This window comes from Acanthaster planci, linkage group LG08 (assembly GCF_054643075.1).
Source record: "Acanthaster planci isolate LZ-2023a linkage group LG08, COTS_SCS, whole genome shotgun sequence".
In the NCBI taxonomy this organism is placed as follows: domain Eukaryota; kingdom Metazoa; phylum Echinodermata; class Asteroidea; order Valvatida; family Acanthasteridae; genus Acanthaster; species Acanthaster planci.
Window position 1 is genome coordinate 1,789,950 of NC_141784.1, and position 20,502 is coordinate 1,810,451.

Consider the following 20,502-nt stretch of genomic DNA (forward strand, 5'->3'; position numbering starts at 1 on the left):
CCCATTAACCCTTTTTGTTTTATGCTAATGATTTGCATATTCATGAGCAGAACTATGGCGTCATCTAACGCACTGAATGTCAATGTTGCACGGATTTGCGCGCAGAAAATTTCTAGATTTTTTAATCACTGCTATGGTAGATTTTATTTTCTTTGGCAAGTTATTGCGGTATAAGTATATGGCAATAATCCAGAAAAAATTCTTTCACAGAAATGTTCCCAGATAGAAAATTGGGATTCACAATTTGAACATGAAAACATGCAACCTGAACCATGTCTTCCTGATTTACATCAAAGTAAAAGCACCCTCCGACTTGTCAGAAATGCTTGGTCAAGTTTTAATGTTTGAAAAAGTGCACCGTTCAGTTCACGTAACTCAAAAAAGATGTCGAATAGTCTTCATACATGGAAGAAGAGTACAGAGATACACAAAAAGTGATTCTAAGAAAAATTCATTTCCTGGTTCCTTTAAAAGCCATAAATATACCATTCTGATGTAAGATTCTGCATGAATTTGACACACATTAAAGATATACATCTTCATCATGAATATCGCCCCTACATATATAGTGTATGCCCCCCCTATCAAATTTCCATGGCCGGGCAAGCCATTCCCCTTCCCCAACTAACTCACCACAACCCCATTTCCGACACAGATTTACGCCACTGTGATGATTCTGATGAAAGGAATGACAAGCCCAATGTACACAATGCTAGTTCTGAAACCAGTAATCCTGCACACTAGTACTACATGTACTAGTAGTAATTCTATACTGGGCACCATGGCATCATATCATTAGCGCAAGGGGCAGGACAATTTCCCTTCCATCTTCCCTATTTTTTTGGACTTTTTCTTTCCCTTAGGCAGGCTTCCTAAACACTCGTAAATCTCAGAAAGAGCCTACCAACAATTTAGTAAACCAATATACCATTACATAGGAATTCGCCACTTGTTTTATTCCTCCATGCAGTTACACAATTTAGCTACAAATTTAGAGAAAATTATCCCCTCCCTGCCGTGATTTTTCAATGTAACAAATGGGAGAAACAATTATATTGCTTGTTTGGCCTACGCCGTCCAACCAGCCCATGATGCTCTGTAGCGCCAAATTCTGAAATGCAGGCCAAATGTAGAAGTTGGCCACTACATCATATCCACGCATTGAAATGTTGTTGTAGGCGTCATGAAAACCTTCAGAGCTGATGTAGAAGACTTCCTGGAGTCAGTCAAAAAGTAAGGTTCCACGACGAGAAGCTGCTTCGAGTCTCATCTCAGTCTCACTTCCATTTATAACGCTTTCCCAGTGAATTAAGCTATTCGTCATTTTTGTCATGTTTGTTATCACTGTCATGACTGTGTCGTGATTGTTGCAAAACTTAATTGTCATGTCTGTCCAATTTCCGGACAGTTCATTCAGAAAATGTTTAGAAAACATGAAGATATTTTTCATTTCCATAGGCCTACATTATTTTGGAAAGAGTTCCATGTACGGACCCCACTTGACACCCTGTGCACAAACCCTATGAGACTGGTCTGAAAAACATTCCTAGACCTGTAAACTTTTTTACACCCGTAAACAGGGTGTAAACAAACAATACTCCGTCATATACATGTACGACGGAGGAGTATTCGTCGTGCCCTGTTGACGGGTCTTAAAAATTCCAAGTTTTTTCTACATGTTCTAAGTAAACGCCGTGGTTTTCCCCTCCTAAATTGAACTTTTCTGGACATCTTTTTGCTTTCTGATGGCTATTATGTATTAAGTCATTGTAAGGAAAAATTGCTAGCGTCAGTATATGGAACTCCTCCCGTTATTTTCTTTTATAACCTTTCTTCTGTTAGGCCTATTTTTCACCGTTGTCAAATTCTTACAAAGACTTTGAAAACATGTTTTAGAGAGCCTAAATAAAATTACAAACATTGCATGGATAATGGAACAGTGTATCAAAATAAAAAAGTTTATTCACGATGGCAAAAGTAGATCTAATGTTAGACATGTTAGAGATATTTTGCTCGCTGTTTCCTGTAATTAACAGGAAACAAATAAAACACACCAAATATTTCTTGGATAGTACTGGCCTCACTTGTACTGCTTAGCTGGAGGCAGTAATTGAGCATTTTTGGAGTGTTTCTTACTGTTTTGTCTGACCGGGTGGCGATGCTCATCGAGCACTTTAAAGTTGAGTTGTAAGTCCTTCTTTGTCCCTCATCAGTAGTTTCTTCAACATTTAATGTCGAATGTCAAACGAGGAATAAGTAAATAGCTTTACACCGCCGACCATGATGTCCAATGAGTAGGCCTGCATGTACATGGCCGATGACTAGCATGATTATTCAACTGATTTGTAACTCATAATACTCATTTTGAGTCACAAAGTAGCTTTTGCTTAGAAATGGTTTTAAAAAATGGAATAGAGTTGTATGTGCAGATGCCACATAACATCCAGAAAAATGGGTAATGACTTCAGTCTGTGACTCAACTTGAGTCCGACTTGAGTCCTAAATTTTGGCGACTCTACTCGAGTCCTGACCGGTAAATGACTCGAATCAAGTCTCTGCGACCAAATGACTTTACTCGACTTGAATCTCTCATGGAGACTCGACTCAAGTACAAACTTATAAGACTTGAGTCTCAAAAAATTTAAAGCAGAATTTGAGTCGGTTAGATGCATGTACCTGTCACCCTAATTTAGTTTTAAATAAAATGTCTAAATGAAAATAAAAATACCAAAAAATGGTAACTTTCAGGATGTTGACAATGGAAGCAAATTCATGACCTTCATTCTCATGGCCTGAAGCATATTTTGCCTATTGCGCCTGAATATTTATGCCTGAATGAGCTACTATTGACTGTAATCAGGACTTGAAATTTGAAGCTCATTCAAACTTAAATTATCTATCCCACATTTGCCAACAATGTTTATTTTTCAGCCTACACATTTACAATGTACTAAGTTGGTGTTACAAACAAAATAAAAATTAAAATGGGGAATTTTAAAACAAGAGAAGGATAGTGACAATAGAAGAAAACTTTGAATAGCCTGAATTACATGTAGGTCTCAAAGCTGGGGCTTCATATCCTGGTGCAGGCCAGTGCTAATGCTGCATGCCTTAACCACTCAGCCACGCAATCGCCTTTTCATGAAGGGTGAATTTATCAGTTTAATTATCACATGTTACTGGCTCAATCCTGACGTTCAAATTAAAAAAAAGGAGTAAATTGCAACCAGATGACAGCAAAATACATGTACATGTATACATGTAGATTTTCAATGCATTGAAAATTCCTCTTTTTGGCAGACTTTTAACTTTGTACCAGCAAAATGAAGTGAAGCCAAGTGTCATCTTCAAAGACTACACGCTGTCACTCGTTGACTCTACATCTGAAGAAATAAGAGAAATCCTGGGGTCTGATCACAATTTTCGGAAGGAAGGGAAAGTCATCTTAGTCCAGGAAGATGACATCTCCAAGGTATGATGTGATTGCCATTGTTTTTACAGTGGGCCTGTTTTCCACCACTCCTTTGGAAAGGGACTCAGTCCCCCCCCCCCCGAGTTATGTATCTTGTTGTCTAACCTCCCCTACATGTATTTTGACTGAGTGACCCTAAATTTTTGGGGGGGGGAATCGGGGAAAATGTGACCTTGTAAACAAAGCAACACGTGTCTAAGATTGTAGTTTGAATGTGGTGCAAAAAGGTTGAACAGACTTTTATATGTACGTGAATGTGACTACATTAAGGTTCCCATGGTCATAGAAAATCCTGAAAAAATGTCCTGGAAAGTCATTGCAAAGTCATGGAAAATGTAGGAAAATACATGTACATGTAGGATCTCATGGAATCTTGTTTCCAGAGGAAAAAAAGGTAATGGAAAAGATTTGCGAATCAAGATTACGGTAAGATTCTTTTTATTTTGATATGCCATAGGCCAATTTGTACTGTACTGTATCCAGCTCCCTGTCAGTCTACATGTATGGCAGTCTTCTGCTCCATGGCACCAGATGACCCTTCTTTGTAAAATGGAGTGTAAATGACATGGAAATTATCATTAGTCGTAGAAAGGCCCAAACAAGTCATGTCATTGGTTTCCTAGATTTCTGTGGGAACCCCATACATGGAGTACCCTTTTAAGTGTTCATTTTACAAATGTATATCAAACACCCGACAACTCCTACTGTTAGAAAAAGTATTAGAAAAAGTGAATAAAAAAATTTGAAAAATCCTATCTACATGTACCTACTCAGTTTTGAGATCATATGTACAAGTACTAAAAAGTGAAATGTGGGGGGGTCTCACAAGACTCACATTACATCTTTGTGTTTCTTATTCCCAAGGGTTTGGGAAAAAACAACAGCAGTTTAATGGATGAGTTTCAGGATGATGCAGAAAGATCATATGTCAGTAGGAGGAGTGACGCAGATCCTGATGAATGTAAGACTTGTTGGCCGGTATCCTTGGACAAAGCCAGGTGAAATATGTTCAGAATTCATTACGGGTATTTATTGAGATTTGAATTGATATATTGTGAAATATTCCTGTTTACCAGCAGCTCCGATGAGCCTTCAGCCCTTGTATTACTAAACCATATTCTTCCAAACTTACCAGGAGGTTTCACAGAAGTATACATGCAGGTTTTAGGGAAACTGTTTAGTTTAATACCCCATACAAGTTTACCCACACAGTGATGATAACTCTCTTTTGTCAACTCTTGCATCATAAAAGATAGTTCACTATCTTGAAAATGCTGTCATGAAGTCTTTTGCCTTGCCTGTTGTGATTGGAAAAAGCATATTTTCATGTACATGTACGAAATGTTTTCAACTGTGTGCTGCAGATATCTTCTTTCTCTTCACAATATCTGCAACAACCCACACCTTGCCTCGTTGCGAGGAACAGACGAAGGGGCAGACGATGCGCTACCTGATATGGTTGTGTACTGTGATGGTAAAGACAGAGATCACACCGCAGTGATGGCATGCTCAGCCAATAAGAGGGCGAGGTCGGCGGAGGGTAAAGGTCAGAGGTCGCCAGGCATGTCAGTGACAACTGTGTCTTGTTTTGGTAAGTTTTCCCTGTAGAGACTGGCATCTGGATAATGGATAGTGATGCATGCCGTGTTAAGGATTTCCTGTTGAGGTTCAATCAGCAACACATTGCTGCTGCTGACCGTCTGGCGTTGCAGCAGCAGCAAACTAACCATGAAGTAATAGAGACAATGGAAGGTAATCTAATTCAACATATCAGCATTGGATCTTGTGGCGGCTGGCACGTTTAGACCCTGTGACTGTTTGGCTGTATGATGGCTGACCACCAAATTTGGTAAGTTTTTATGTACATCAAGTAAGCTGCATGTACATGTACACTGTATATATGTACTTTTACAACTGTTGCATGTGGTCACATTTAGCAGTGTTTCAAGCCAAAACGCACAGGTGTTCAAAAGATCCTCAACAGCAGTGCATCTGGGAAGCTGTTACTATTGCCATTTGAGGCTAGTGCTGAGTATTGCCATGAATCATAGGTTGCGTAAGCTGTAATATTAAACTATTTCTTAGGTCCAGTGATGTCCAAGTCCAGTCTTCTTACTGTTGACCAAGTGATTCAGCAGAGTGGAGGCCTACAGCATAAAGACAATGTAAGCACATCTGGTTTTATAGCTTGGATCTTCTACAGTGTGATTTCTGATTCATAAAGTTCTTTTGTCTGTTCAGTGTTTGCAACTTTTAGCCATTTGTACAGAAACCAAAGTTTATGATTCGTGTAATCAGAGCCAGAACTCTTTCCTGCCTTAGTGTCTGCTGTTAAAAGTCCTCAAATGTCACATTATTCTACCTCTGCCATTATTGCAACTCCTCTGCTGGTTTCTTGTGGATATCTCTTCATCTCCAGGGGTGAGATTTCCCAGCTTTTCAGCTGATTTCAGCTTTTTTTCCCTCACTGGCTGTGTTCAAAAGTGTAGGAGATTTTCACAGTTCAGCTTCTTTATGTCTTTTTTTCAGCTGTTTTCAGCTATTTTTATCATTGGTCAACCCCATCCTTGCATCTCCAAATTTTCATTTCTGCTTCTTCCTTGTAGGTGACTACCTCTGCTCTTGCTCAGTATGAGATTGTAGGAATGACCTACCATGAGACGTCAGTCTTGGACCCAGCAAGCCACAGTCACTGCACATCAGTCACGATGGATTGCAGCTGGGAACACGTCAAAGCAATCCTGGAGAAACCTCACAGCGCCAAATGCAATGTGGTATGTCGTGCAAGTTTGCATAACTTCTCATTAAGAACACTTTAGTATTTCACATTTCTGATCTGTGAAACCATCGTTTGAAAGCGCTATCAAAGGAAGTTATCCAAAACCTCCGAAAGGTTGTCTTCCACAATGGCAGAACGGGACTAATACTTATTCAGTGCTATAACTACCAATGTACACTGTACATGTAGTCTTGAAATGGATGTTTTGTTTGTTAACAGCATGTGCGCGCTGTACCAGGAGACATGAGGAGTGCAGCTTACAGTGTTTATAAAGAGCTCTCAACCCTAGTGGTATGTTGCCCTTCCTCAAATTATCTGGCCAGCTCATTCAATCCTCAACCCCATCCCAAGCATATCACCCATGTTACCACAAAATGCCATCTGCTCAGAAGGGAAACACGACACCAAAGGAACAAATTAAACACATGTACGTGTATGTTGAAAAATGAAACAAGAAACAAAGACATCCCTTCTTAAAACCAGTTTTAGGCTGCTTATGGGATACTTTAAGAGTCAAAGCAAAATATGAAAAGAGTTTGTCAATAACATGTTTTTCTAAACCAGCAAAACCTTTTCCCCCGAATTTTACATCATAGACCAGTTCGAAGAGAATAAAGTACTAATCTTGCTTAATTTGTAACTACTATAGTAGAAACCTTTCACTGATAGGTGCTGTTTAAATATAAGGAAAAGTATTAATGGAAATCATTGATCAGATTTCTTTTGTTCATTTCTTGTAGGGTTTTGTTCAGGGATTGGAAACTGAAGAACTTGAATGGAACATGGAGGAGTCATCAAGCGAATCATTAGAGGTGGCCGTGACCAGACTCATTGAGAAGGAGAAACAAGGGCCACAGAGAAAGCCAGAACTCCAGGTGAGGCCAAAAGCCGCCATTCGGCAGGCTGTGTCGTCTTGGAGACCCCATCAGACCACCTCCAGACTAACACAAGACCATCAGACAATCACAAGACGGGCAGTCTGACTTCAAGTCACTGACTGTTAAACTGTTCACGTCGATAACAGTATTGCTTTTGTCATTATTCATGTTGTTACTTGTGACTGGTCTGTGGAGTGGCCTTGTGACGGCCTCGACTACAACACGTTTGGAAGGGCATAATTTGATACATTACAGCTACTGCACTGTTTACAAATCCATTAATAAGTCCTCAGTCCTTCACTTGTTGGAGGACTGAGGACTGTTAGGGCTAAAGTTTAACGAGATAAAGCCAATAGAGACCTGCCAACCTAGCCGTACTCCTTCCTGAGGTCAGGTATTACCTCACAATAGATTAAGAGGTACTTAAAGGAGCGTTCACTTCATTTAACATTTTAATCTATGGTGTGGTAATGCCTGACCTCTGGAAGGAGTACGCGTTAGCAGGTCTGCCAATATGCCCCTTTTTATATCCATGCAGAACTTACTGTATCCCTCTCAGATGTAAATGGCCAGGAGAGAGGCCAGACCAATACTCCGCGGTCAGTGTTTCTGCTCAGTGCCCGGTCAAGTTCCTGCCTCGATCTCCACTTATGCGGGGAATATTTTGTAGCATTAGGGTAGGCTGTTAATGCTTGCTCATGTTTGCTTAACCGAAATTACCGTCCTGCCACTTTTCACTGGACTTTGGAGGGTTTTTTTTTTTCTGTATATTCCGTTACCAATTGAAAACCACTGTAGAGCCTACTAAGAATTTCTCCAGTTTTCCTACCCCCCTCTGCCATTGATTACCCGATGAGAGTATGAGACTGTGTCAGATCTTTTGTCTCATTGGCTTTTGCCTACATAATAAAGTTAGCATCCTTCATAGTACAGACCTTTTTCCTGTGATGTCACAATGCTGGACCGTGTTGTGTTGTGATGGTGATGAGTACATAGTGCTGTGATGGTAATCTACTTATTAAAGATAAACTAGTCAAGCATGCAGCGTTCCCAAGTTCACTTGTACGTGGTTGAAGCTGCACATAGGAATATGCAATCACCGTGGCCATGGCGGTCCACATGTGATGGTATTGTTTACACTTAGCGCAGTCCAGTCACGTGGGTGACAAAATCTATAGTGTAAATGAAAATTTGACTCTCGAAATACATGCACCTGCAGTAGGTTTCAGTTACTGTGTTACTTCACATTTTTTTTTTCAGCATTTCTATCCAATCCTTCAATCAACAGGCCAAGCCTGGCACATTCAGTATATATCTGCAGCAGTCATTTCTATTGACCTTCACCATCTAGGTACAAACTCCCCTGGAGAACAGCGACACCGATTTTGATTCCCTCCTCCGTGGCTACGTCATTCCCGAGCGTCAAGATCTTTACTTCTCGGAGAGTCTCTGGACCATCCTGTGGTCCAAGGCCACGTGTTATGATGATGTCATCAAAGCTTTCTCCGTGGTCTTCAGGGAACTTAAGACAGGAGAACTGCAGCCTATTGTAAGAGTCCTGCAGGTGTCTGCCTGTGTTTGATGGGCACGTTTATCATGTTTATGAGGTGTTCACATGTTTATAAAATGCATTCTTAAAAACTCTACATCCAAATACACATCCCAAGCATTTCAACAGAACTGTAATTAAAAAATCAGACAGAATAATGTCCATTTAACTACTAACGTTACCAATACAAATTTAATCTTGCATATAGTTACACATATTTACACATATTTTCACATAATTTACACATATTTGCACATAATTTACTCATATTTACACATATTGGCACATATTTGCACATAATTTACTCATATTTACACATATTGGCACATATTTGCACATAATTTACCCATAATTTGCACATATTTACACATAATTAGGCCGTAAGCAGGTGCTGTAAGGGCTTTAGATTCTGCACTCGCTGGCATTATACCATTGCTGCTTTAGTTCACACTTCCCCTTTTGGAAAATCCTGGATCCGCCCCAGGAGTAGTGCAGGTGTAGTATGGAATAAGAGGAGCAGACAACCCTTCAAACAAACTCCCTCAGATTAGGCACAGAATAACTCCAAAAGGAACTTTTTAATGTCAAAATTAGGATTTTCTGGCAGTGGTATTCATAAAACTTGTCAAAATCATAGTTGAAAATAGTTTATAACATTTATGTTTTCAATTCATCTAAGTGTATGAAATCTTACATCCCCTGAAACCAAATCATGGCTTTAATGTTAGTATTTTACCACACATTGTCAGGTTCACAGTGATAACCAGAGCATTTTGGCCAAGGCCATCCGTGCCTCCTACCAACAGCAGATGCACACAGTCAGTGTGGATGAAGTGGCCATATTGACCATGCTGGTGGAGATTGGACTAGACAAACTCAGGCGGGACTATACCAACTTCTTCATTGGTAAGTGCAAAAATGTTTGTCAGGAAAACTGTTGCTTTGTCAAGATGTTTAGAAGTAGTGAGCCCTCTAGAGACCGAATGTTTTTCTGTCTGTCACAGCTGAAAGGAGCACTATGACAGAGATGGTTATACTCAAGTCGTGAAATAAAGTGCTGAAATGGCTGATTACAGATCAAACTTGATTAATAAAGTTGAAGCCTTCCTCAGGCTGTTCAGATCAACTGGAGGGGGCTTGAGGATTTCACAGGACTGAGAAAGTGAGAGACAATTTGTTAATCCGTTAATATATGGGGTTTGACTCTCTTGACAGATTAGAGTGCAAAGAAATATATATTACCAAAAATGGGTCACTTGGGAGACATTCCCATAGGAACGTGCACAAAATTTTTCAAACTTTACCGTCCCATAATTCAATATTCCCTAATCCGATCTTAACCAAACTTTGCATGTTTTCCTTTCAGACCCTAATCTATCATCTCTCAAAATGTGGATGATAAAAACTTTCCTCCTTTTGGTAGTTGGAGCATTAGGGAGACATTGAAATGTCTCCCTAATGACCAATGTCTCCCTAATGTTGAAAAATTTACCACAAAATGTCTCCCAAGTGACCTATTTGAAAATATATCACCATCAAAAATGTGTGTTCTTATATTTGACGACACACCATTTACTGCACAAGCACTGCAGATTTGTAAATTACATGTAATGTGACTTTGCATAAAATAGTCAATTGTAAATGTCAAAGACAGTTTACAGAAGCATTTCAACTAGTGGATGATTTTCCATTTTGGGAAATAATCCTGCAGACACACAGCAAAAGTGTGCAATATTTGCTGCTGGGTGTTGAGGTCCTCATTTCATAACTGTTATTTATAAGCTGCTGTCACCTGCGTGCTGAATAGACAGCCAGACCGTAAGTGCCTTATAACTTGCTCTGTTGCGCACTGATAAGTTCTGCTTGACCTGCAAGAGCCTTGCAGTGAAGCTTGCTTAATTGCCTTGAGAAAGGTTTCTTGCCTAAATAAGTTTTGACCTTTAAAGTCATCCGTTACTTGCCTTCAAAATCAAGCACTGGCTTGTACTAGACAAATTAGGCTGAAATAATCAAACAAATTAGGTGGTTTGTTGCTACAGAATCAAATCTATTATATAAGAATTTATCTGATCTCACAGTAGCCTTCTACAGTGCATACATTTAACCAAAGTAATGCCACCATTTTTTTTTTTAAAGAAGACATAGAATTAATTTAATTTATAAGAAGCTTCAGAGGGACATCACACTATAATTAAAAGATACATGTATGTCCTGACTTCTAAACCTTGGTTTATATAGGTATGCATCTTTTGTGAATTGAGGTTCTAAGAGGACTGACTATTGTCTATTTAGCCTGCTCCTGTCCATGCTTGCCATGCACACACTGGTCCCTCCCGTGCACACGTTCATACTCCATGTTGCCCTTTGACTGATCAGACAGATGTTACTGGCGCTGTTAAGATCTACATGAATGAAAGGGACGACCGCGGTACATTAATTTCATGACAGTGTATTAAAAGCAGACTCTGCACCCCCTCCCTTGGGGTATTGTCAACACCCCCTGTCCCCCTCCTTGGATACATGCTTCGTGGATGACCCCTTATTCAGCATGCATCCTCTCTGTCTCCGCTCATACTACAAACTTCATGACTTGCAGACTCTGTGCCATACAATCTTTCAGGTCTGACCTGACCTAAGTTCTGATAATTAATGATGTTGAAGCATTAATTGGTTCCCACCTTATTCTCTGCCCATTTAGCGAGCGAGCTGACTACGCTGAACCAGCTCCAGTGGTATCTTGAATCGGGCGACGCCTGCTCCCTGGCCGAGCAGGCAGCCCGCCTGCAGGCCTTGCATAATGTCCTGGAGGTCGCTGTGGTCTCTGTGACCTCGCTCAAACTCCCGCCCGAGCACCGCAGGGCCCTTGTTAGGTAAGACGATGCAATATGACAGTGCTACCAGCCGCTAGCACAGCAGGCTTAAAGAACCATCCCCTTGGGCTGTTGAAGTGTTTTACCATGCTGTGTCTCTGGGCATTGATTCACCGGATCGAGAATTTTCTTAAATTCTGTGGGATCCCATCCTCCAAACCCTACTGTCGGCCATGAGATTTGGATTGCTTTTGTAACTTAGATTGTGTTCAAATTACTTGGCTGCGGCTTCAAATTACAGTCCTTGCAGAAACAGGAAAATTATGTACTAGAAAATATAAACATGTGCTAGAAAATAAATGCATATGAATTATTGTGCATGACTGGGCCATTTCTTTTGTAATTTGGGTAAGGTTCCTTTCCAATGAAAATTAGTGGCCGCTTTTCTGGCAACATTTAATGAAAACAGAAAAATAGAGAACAAAAATCTTCTGCCTCCGGTAGCATATCAGAGTTGTCATCTTCAGTGATGCTGAATAAAAACAGATTGCATGATACAGCCCAGCAATGGCAAAGTTCAATACTTGTACTGTGAGTCAACTACTGGGTAATGGTGCCTGGTTCCTAGAAAGTTTAACTGGCAGGAACCAAACAAACTTGGCCATAAATCAGGGGCAAACTTTGTCATAATTTTGACTGATTTCAGGGTTTTTTCATCAGGTTTTTCTTACATTCAAGATTTTTCAAACAATCTAATTTGAAGTCTGGGAAATCCCATGTTTGCTGTCAAGGTTTTTTTCATAAAAGTTGATGGCAAACAGAAATTTACACCGTAGACCCTATATTGCTGACGGTATTTTTGTAGATGTTCCTCCAATCTCACCCCTGAAACATTGGGGAAACACCCCCCCTTTTTTTTCATTTTCTGTGAACCCCCAGATCCGGCTTGAGTTACTTCCAGTCCCATCCTCATGATGACATCCACACATTTAGCCTTCCCGTCGAGGCAGCGACAGTGCAAAGCCTTTACACAAGGTGAAATGACTAAGTGACCTCTTCCATGGCCAGTCAGCTTCCTCATGAAGCCATCAATCTTCCCTCTTGCCTTACCTACTCAAGGTCCAGGAATGTATATGTACCACTAATGAAGGCTATATTCTTTATAGCTCCAGCACTCACGCGTCATTAGCCGTGACATTGTAGTGGGGTGAGGTGTGTAAGGCACCCATGTGAGGTAGTTTTGACATTTTTTTTGGATAATTTTGTCATTTCCTTTTGCCACATGAGACATACATGTAATTCACCTAACCTCACTGAAAGCTACAAAATAGTACATGTGCCCAGTAGTAAAATGTAAAATGCAGTGCTGTGGCTTGTATGAGTACCATGACCTCATTGTTCTCTGAAGCCATAAATTTCCGTTATCAAGACAATGGACCATACAGTGCTGTGGCACTATGAATGCATGGCTTTATTGTTCTCTGTACAAGTAACAATGGAAGTGCCCTGGCCAGAAGTAGTAATTTGTATGGCTAGGTCCTTCAGCCACATGTTACTACGTAGTATTTTGTAGTGCTGAGTCCTGTACCCCAGATGATATGGCAGGGGCTTAAGGTTGTTAAAGAATGAAATCTCTATATTTCACAGTCTTCATTAAAAAAAATATATATAACTCCCTTTCCCGACTGCCATCTTGGATATGCATGCAGTTGTTCACAAGCATGAGTGGACCTGCTATGCATTACTGAAACAAAAGAAGAGATCCGTACCTCTAATATGGCTGCTTTGTGCAAGGTCTCTATTCTCAGTGCAGTGAAGCAAACATACATACAGACAGATTAGCTCATACCCTGCAGGGAATGACAGGTTTATTGACTTGTCTTCATTTCTTCGCAAATGCATAAGTTAGCTTTGATTCATTTTGGAAATTTCAAATGCATACAAAAGCCCTCCTAGACTTGTTTCTCTGTCCATAAATTTTTTGATTACATATTGTGCTGTGCATCTTAGTGATGCAAGTTGTTCATGTCTTTGTCTAGCTACCAACCCTCTCTGTGGAGATTAACCGTGAAAGGCAGTTCAGGCACCAGCTCTTCCTATCAGCTGAGCATGAAGCCACCCATGTCTCACATTCATGGATTGGACCCAGGTAAGATTCCTTCCAAGTACCAGATTTTGATGATGGCACTCTACAGTCTCACTCAATTTATATTCTTGTGTTGGCTCTGTTATATTGCCAAAATTCGGAAGCATGATACTGAATTTATAGAAAGCCCTACGCAAATCTCTCCCTGAATAATTTGATTTGAATTGTGAAGGATACAAAAACCAGAAACAAAACCAAATGCAAACGGAATATGCAAATAAAAGAAACCTTTTTGTTGCCATATGCACACAATGCTTCACCATATCCATTGTTAAGTCACCCATAAGGTTGATGTTTCCAGACATTCTGAAAGAATTCCGACAGACTCATATTGAATTATTGACCATTTGTCTGAGAGCTTTGGTCTGCACAGAACATCAAAATGGAATGACTGCTACAGCCCAGACCAGTAACCATTCACATTATAAAAGCATACAACACTTTGTGACCACATAATGCGACGACACTCGCGTGAGTTGACCTTACACCAGAAAAATTTATCCAATTATGCAACGGCTATCCCAACTCAGTATTGTCTAATTCTGACCTGATGAAAGTAGCGCTGAAGCAAATGCACACAAAATTTCCAGCAAAGCTGAGTCACTGCCAACAGTGTGTGTATGTATTTTGCATTAAAGAGCAAATTTTGCCGTTGGTGTGGAAAAGAGGGAAAGAATTTGTCAGACTGTCAGGCTCTGCTCATGAATGGAAGCCTTCTTCAAGCGTCACAACCTGCAGCATAAATCCCATGATTACTTTTTTTTTCTTTTTTTTTTTTGTAGAAAGTCTAATTTCCTGGCATTTTTGTATTTCTGTGTGCAAGAATACTTCATAAAAAGCTCTTCTCGAGGCATGTGGTAATAATTGGAAACCCTTTTGGCTGGTCCAAAAATACTCTGAAAATGCCATAGATAATTAGAAAAATGCAGCTTGTACTGTAAAATAGTAAATTTTAGCATTAGGAGACCTTCGCACAGTGTCGTGTTATACATGTATGTGTGGCTTGATCTATCTTGACCAACTCGATGATTTGATAGGCTTCCCGTGTCCGAATTCCAATTACTATCGCTGGAACCCCAAGGAAGTCAATTGTTTTTACTTTTGACCAGCTGTCCTAAAATAAACTTGAAACCACCTTGGATCCATCATTATCCCCTTGATGAACTGGCATGTTAACCCAAGGGTGTACAGTGTCTGGAAAGTCATATTGAAATTGGAGGATTTGGGACTGTTAGGGTTAATGGCAGCTGTACAGTCTTCCATTACTTTCCACAAAACTCTATTAACCAGAAATGACATCAAGTTGAATGTCGGTTTGGGTTTAAATATTGCACGGTGTTACCTTGTAAATAGCAACACGGTCCTATATAATCTGTTAACATTTATCCTCCCCAGAGATTGGATCCCCAAATATCTATTCCTTAAACTCCACATAAATCAGAGTTAATCGTGTCATTTTGATGAGAGAAATTTGCAATTTGCAACATGCCCTCACAAACCCAAATGCTTTTGGATAGGTTAAAAACACACTTGAAATGTTGTCCAAATATACATTACATGTTCCCCTCTGCTTCAGTTGTGGTCACAATGTTTGAAACTCAAGTGTGTTTGGTGAAATAATGCCAATTAGACATTCATAATGAAACAAAGGAGACATTTTCCCCATGCTTGTGATAGAATGCCGCCTTTGTTGTTGCAAAATAATACGCAGGAAACAAAACAACAAATTCGACGAATGTTAAAGGAAATAAAAAAACTAAGGGCATACTACCCCAGCCTTGTCCTTCCGTGGGTGTGAAGAGGTTTTGCTTTACCACAGAGGACAGAACTCAAAGGGAGCAAAGGGTGTTTCCCTGTCCTTGGAGGCAAAGCTGTTGTCGATAGTGGTACATATGTGTGGCTGTGGATAGTGTAATGTGAGAACAAAGGTAAACACATTGAGCTTTCCTCGATGGCATAGCAAAACACAACTGGGTGTGCACAAGTGGGCCTGCATGAAGTCCATGTAATGTAGGCTTGTGGGTGCGTGTGTGTGTGTGTTGGGAAAAATGTTGTTAGCATAAAAGCTTGAGAACTACTGGACAAATGGACTTCAAATTTGGTTTGTGGATTGCTCTTGATGGTTCTGTGAAGCCTGTGACATTTGGGGCTAAAAGGTAAAGAGTCAGGTTCACAGTGGCTAAAACAATAGAAATCGTGTTATGATCACTAACAAGTCCTAGGTTTAGGCCTTGGCTGGGCAGCTACATTGGTTAGTGCATCATTTTAAGTATGTTCAGGGCACTTATTTATTTTTATCTAAACCTAATTTAGTGGGGTTTTTTGTTTGCTTTTGTTAACTGTCAAGTCTGTCATCTTCCACAGACATTAGCGTGGGTGACCTAACCTGTGCTGGATCCTTCTGTTACTATGTGGCTCACACGCAGGAAAGCAAGGCTTCATTTGTGTGAGGACAAAAGCTGGACTGATCTCACTGGAGCAGCCTTTTTATCAGGACCACTCGGTTACATCCAAAGCGATACCTAGAGGCTTCTCTGGCATTGTGCGCCTATTTGTTTACCTCCAAACCCCCACCCCCTTTGGTAACCCCATTTGTCAAGTCTGCCTCCTGCACACACTCAGTAGCATTGTGGGAGTCACCCGATGTCTCATGGTCTCCGACTCAAGCTTCACCTATTGCCTGCAGACTCAACAGCCAGCTTTGTAGTGTTTGCACCACACGGAAACGCTTCCGTCTGTGGCTTCATGCTATCACAAACCATTGATTCGTACTGATCGAGCCTGATTCCAGTCAAATGAAGCCAAACCGAGAGACACAGTCACAGTTTGAGGAATGCCCACACACTCCTAACTGACATGGGCCCTTTAATCCAGCTGGTCATAGTCCGTGCCACTGTTGTCACTGATGCCCTCACGTCACTTTGCCTGGCTCTGGCACGCGTTCAGACTCGGTGAGTGTGTGTGTCTGCGTGACGCACCCTTCTGTGGACCTTTGAATAAGAAACGAGGGCCACATAGTGCCCAGTACATGTTTGTCTAGCATGTGTTGGCATCCATAGGTCCTCAGGTGGTTTACCTCACTCTAGTAAAACAGCATCAGTGGAATTCTGGAGGTCAGGGTTATCAGTTACGTAAAAATGGGAACATTCACAAAAGTGATATTAGGATTTCTTTTTTAAAGAGTGTTCAAGTTGCTCTTAAAAAAAGTAGGTTTTTCCCTTCCATTTTCTAAACTATGTGCATATAGAAAGGAATGCCAAACAAGGTTTTTTATGTCTGTTAAGCACAAACCTTGGGGATCTGTTCTTGGCGTGCTTATCATCATTGACTTATGACTATCTGTGTTTACGCACAACACCCGCTATATATTGCGTCCATATGGTTGGAAATCCAGACCATGCACATTGTACGTATATGGAACAAATTCATTTCAAGTTGTATTCAGCCGGAGTCGTGCAGTCGTTGCAAATTCAATTCAATGTGATGCCGGAGATGCATGGGCCATAATTAAAGTAACTGGACGGATATATACATGTACGTTTACACATTAACCAGAAAGGTTAGGAGATTTCAAGATCAAGATGCTGTTTCTCCTGAGATGCTGAACAGCACAGTACACTGAGAATATTTTCTGTTTGTCGGATTTTGAGTTAAGACTCAAGTGTCAAAGAGGGATTTACATTAACTACCTTTAAAAAAAAATGGAATAAATCGAGCTGCCGGTATGGTTATCACTCAAGTAAGTTCGCTGACATTTAAAGTAGGAGCAACTTTACGCATTTGCATTGATTTCCATGTAATTTTATGTTTGCTTTATTCATGTGCATGCACATCTGATCCTGCTTTCCTAGCTTTGTGCGTACGTTATAAAAAAATATGCTTCATAATGTAACCAATACGGGCGTTTCAAAATGGCGCATCTCCAAGAGTTTGCAACGCGTTGGCACAGTGTGCGAAATCCGTCGACCCTTTCCAAACACGAATTTGGTCGACAGATTTCGTGCATTGTGATTGCCCAAGGAGTTGCAAACTCTTGGAGGCGCGCTAATTTGAAACGCTACATGACAAACTTACTGTTTTCACTCTACGTAATACATATGTCATAAGTTTTTCTGTACTGACACGGTGAAAATCATCTCATAGTGCGTTGCATTGGGTTCTACACTCCAAATTTATAACAAAGTTACATAAAAAGATTTCAAATTACAATCACAAGACCTAACGGTATTCGAATGTCAGTAGATGCTACAAATTTTTGTAACACCGAGTTAAGAACAAGCCTTTAAGCCCCACGAAGAGTCGTAAGTTTAGGGTGAAGGCACTTCCACAGTCAGGACATTGAAAATGCTCGATTGAGACCGTAATAGTGAATAGCATACTAAATTCCAATCTATCGTATGCCGTTTCAAAGGACCCTGTAATTTTGCTTCATGCTCAAGTACCCAACGGCCGGATTTGGAAAATCTTCTCCATCCCCCAATATGAAATAATAATTCCTCGGTATGTCAGATGCGATTACATTGCCCCTTGTCATCGCGTCGGGCAATTAAAGTCCAGACCCTATTAGGGCAAATAAAGTAATTACTTTGTTGAAAGGTAATAACATTGGTCTGTTTTAATCGAATTATTCCTCCTCGCATTGCCGTGGGCTCATTTTTCATAGATTGGGGAAAAAACGGGGGTTGCCCAAATAATAAGCTGAAAATCGGGAACAGTGTATTTGCCTCGCTGACCTGTCCTTTCTAGGTGTGTGTTTAATTTTAGACTGACTCAAGCCGATGCATTACTTTTCATGAGAGTGAATATATGTGGATTTTTTGGGGGGGGGAGGAGGTGGTTTCTGTTTTTGTAGAAGCCGTCTGGTGACTTGTTCCTAGATTGCACAACACGATATTAACGTCTTGTTTGCAATGCTTCTAGACTGCTTGCCAATCTCTCTGGAATAAGGCAGCCCTGCGGACTCGGGTACAAAATGAGATCCCTAATCCAGGCTCAATTTTCAATCTTATTCATCCAAACATTCCGGCTTTGCAAATCCCACTACAAATCCCTGCCGAACACGTCTCATACTTCCCCCCCCCACCCTTCCCTCTGCCGCAGCAGACAGCGGCGCTGAAATTTTAAAGCAACAAACAAGGGGCTCTATTCAATAAAACAGAGAGTAAGCGTTCAAAGCTGCCGCATTGGGGCCCTAAAACCGAGGCTTTATTACAGCCGCCGAGGCAGGCTCCTCGTACTCCTGACAACGCACGTTTCTATGCTCGCATCTCTTTAGCAGTTGCCATGGCAACATATGCTGAGTACGTCAGCAGGAGCAGTATCATACGTCAGTGCGGAATGCATGGGGGGGGTCTGAATCAGCAGCTTGAAGCGTTTACGCTTGGTGTTGTGGAGCAATTGGCCAGTCTTTAATGGTCGCCACCCCATGGTGCCGCCGGGCCGGGGAGTGATGGAACTCCCTGGCTGGATGTATAGATGAGTCAATTGATGGCTGATTTCGCACAGGTGATGGAGTAAATTCAATTGACTGACTCTCCCTATCGAGGGAATCCAGCGGTAATGGGACTGTGCCCGTTAATTCGACAGAAAGCTGGTGCTGAAAAACAGCCCGGTTAGCCGAGTAACATCTGAAATCCTCACGCTGCATCGCTCGAAAGCAGCGGAGGAAAATAAGTCTGAAAGTCAGCGGGTGTGTTTCTTACAGGTTGATGTATGGACCTAAAAAGAAGTCGGCTTTTCCTGGTCACAATTTCCCCAAACAGTGATGAGTCCAGCTACGCTACACGCTTGCCCCAGCCTGATGAGTTAGAATTTTATAATTACTGTTATTAAAAGTTGCGGCTAATTGTTGAGCCTTGCTTTTGAATGTCCCTTTTGTGATTGAAGTACGTATAGATTATGATGGAGAATGAGTTGATTTTGTTCTAAATTGTAAAAACTCACTGGTGCTCAAGGCATCGCGTACGTGCGGTTTATTCATTTATACGTTCGATGCAACGCATGTCTTTGTCGTTTTTATCGTCTAAAAATACCCGGCCGGCGAAGTCGATTTTTTTTTCCATTTTGGCGATGACGTCAACGTTGGTTTCCTCCTCTTGATCAAGTTTAGCGTTGCCGTGGTATGTGAAGTGGGTAACTCAATGCTGCCTGCAGATTGCGTGCAGGGGAAAAAACAGAAAGACCTCGTCGCGATGTGGAAGCGACGCCGTGCAAAATGCCAAAACATCCGCCCCTATTGCTTACATAACGGGCCGACTAAAGGTTGAGTTTGACGTTGAGGCTTGCTGTGCGCGCGTCTGCCTTAGCTGTTGGGGTGTTGGATAGTATCAACCATAACGCGTGAGAGCCGAATTTTATTCTCGTCACATCGTCGACACGGAGCCCTTCTGCATTATAGATGTCCGCAAATGGGGAGAAATAATTGCATGTTTTCGCTTTAAAATGCCCAATTCCTCTGCACGTGCCAAGGTTTTTTAGCATTAGATATGATGATGTGGTGAATTCTAATACAAGGCTAATCATCAGGGTTGGTTTCAAAGTTTGACCTGCGTCTCTTACTTTTGAAGACGAGGAACGTTACTTTATTAAAGGAAAATTATAATTGGGGTACAAAGCACCCCCTCAAAAATGGAATAAAACAACAGAGAAAATGAAACTAGGCAAAAACAATGTATTGAAAGGCAAATCAAGCGATTAGTTTCTTGACTAAGTTTTAATTCTACATGAGCTGAGTGCTGTTAAACAACAAAGGAATCAGCATAGTGGTAGTGACATCCTTGACCCGCTGCCCTTGTTAATAATGGAGGCAAGCAGGACGAGTCCGTTTTCCCCCTGAATCGTTTAAATTATGGACACCGAGAAAAAATCT

General features: G+C 41.0%; 1 protein-coding gene across 2 annotated transcripts; it reads left to right on the forward strand.

Annotated features, from left to right (window-relative positions):
- The first annotated feature begins 1,040 nt into the window (after nt 1–1,040).
- LOC110976055 (protein zwilch homolog) lies at nt 1,041–18,237 on the forward strand. Of its 2 annotated transcripts, XM_022229009.2 has the most exons (14): nt 1,041–1,233; nt 3,301–3,472; nt 4,337–4,470; nt 4,837–5,063; nt 5,558–5,637; nt 6,079–6,246; nt 6,471–6,542; nt 6,992–7,126; nt 8,481–8,678; nt 9,428–9,584; nt 11,377–11,548; nt 12,428–12,523; nt 13,528–13,637; nt 15,999–18,237. In XM_022229009.2, the coding sequence occupies exons 1-14, from the start codon at nt 1,184–1,186 to the stop codon at nt 16,082–16,084; spliced, it is 1,857 nt and encodes a 618-aa protein (XP_022084701.2). In that variant the 5' UTR covers nt 1,041–1,183; the 3' UTR covers nt 16,085–18,237. The 2 variants fall into 2 exon arrangements, with proteins under 2 accessions (XP_022084701.2, XP_086996016.1); XM_087139890.1 differs by lacking the exon at nt 1,041–1,233 and having other exon boundaries at nt 3,312–3,479.
- Nucleotides 18,238–20,502: the final 2,265 nt, after the last annotated feature.

Bases quoted from the DNA above. Each gene is read 5' to 3' on its own strand.
- LOC110976055 (XM_022229009.2), top strand. From the start codon at position 1,184: ATGAAAACCTTCAGAGCTGATGTAGAAGACTTCCTGGAGTCAGTCAAA. The intron at 5,064-5,557 runs GTAAGTTTTCCC...ACTATTTCTTAG, and splicing joins GACAACTGTGTCTTGTTTTG to GTCCAGTGATGTCCAAGTCC. The intron at 11,549-12,427 runs GTAAGACGATGC...GTGAACCCCCAG, and splicing joins CACCGCAGGGCCCTTGTTAG to ATCCGGCTTGAGTTACTTCC.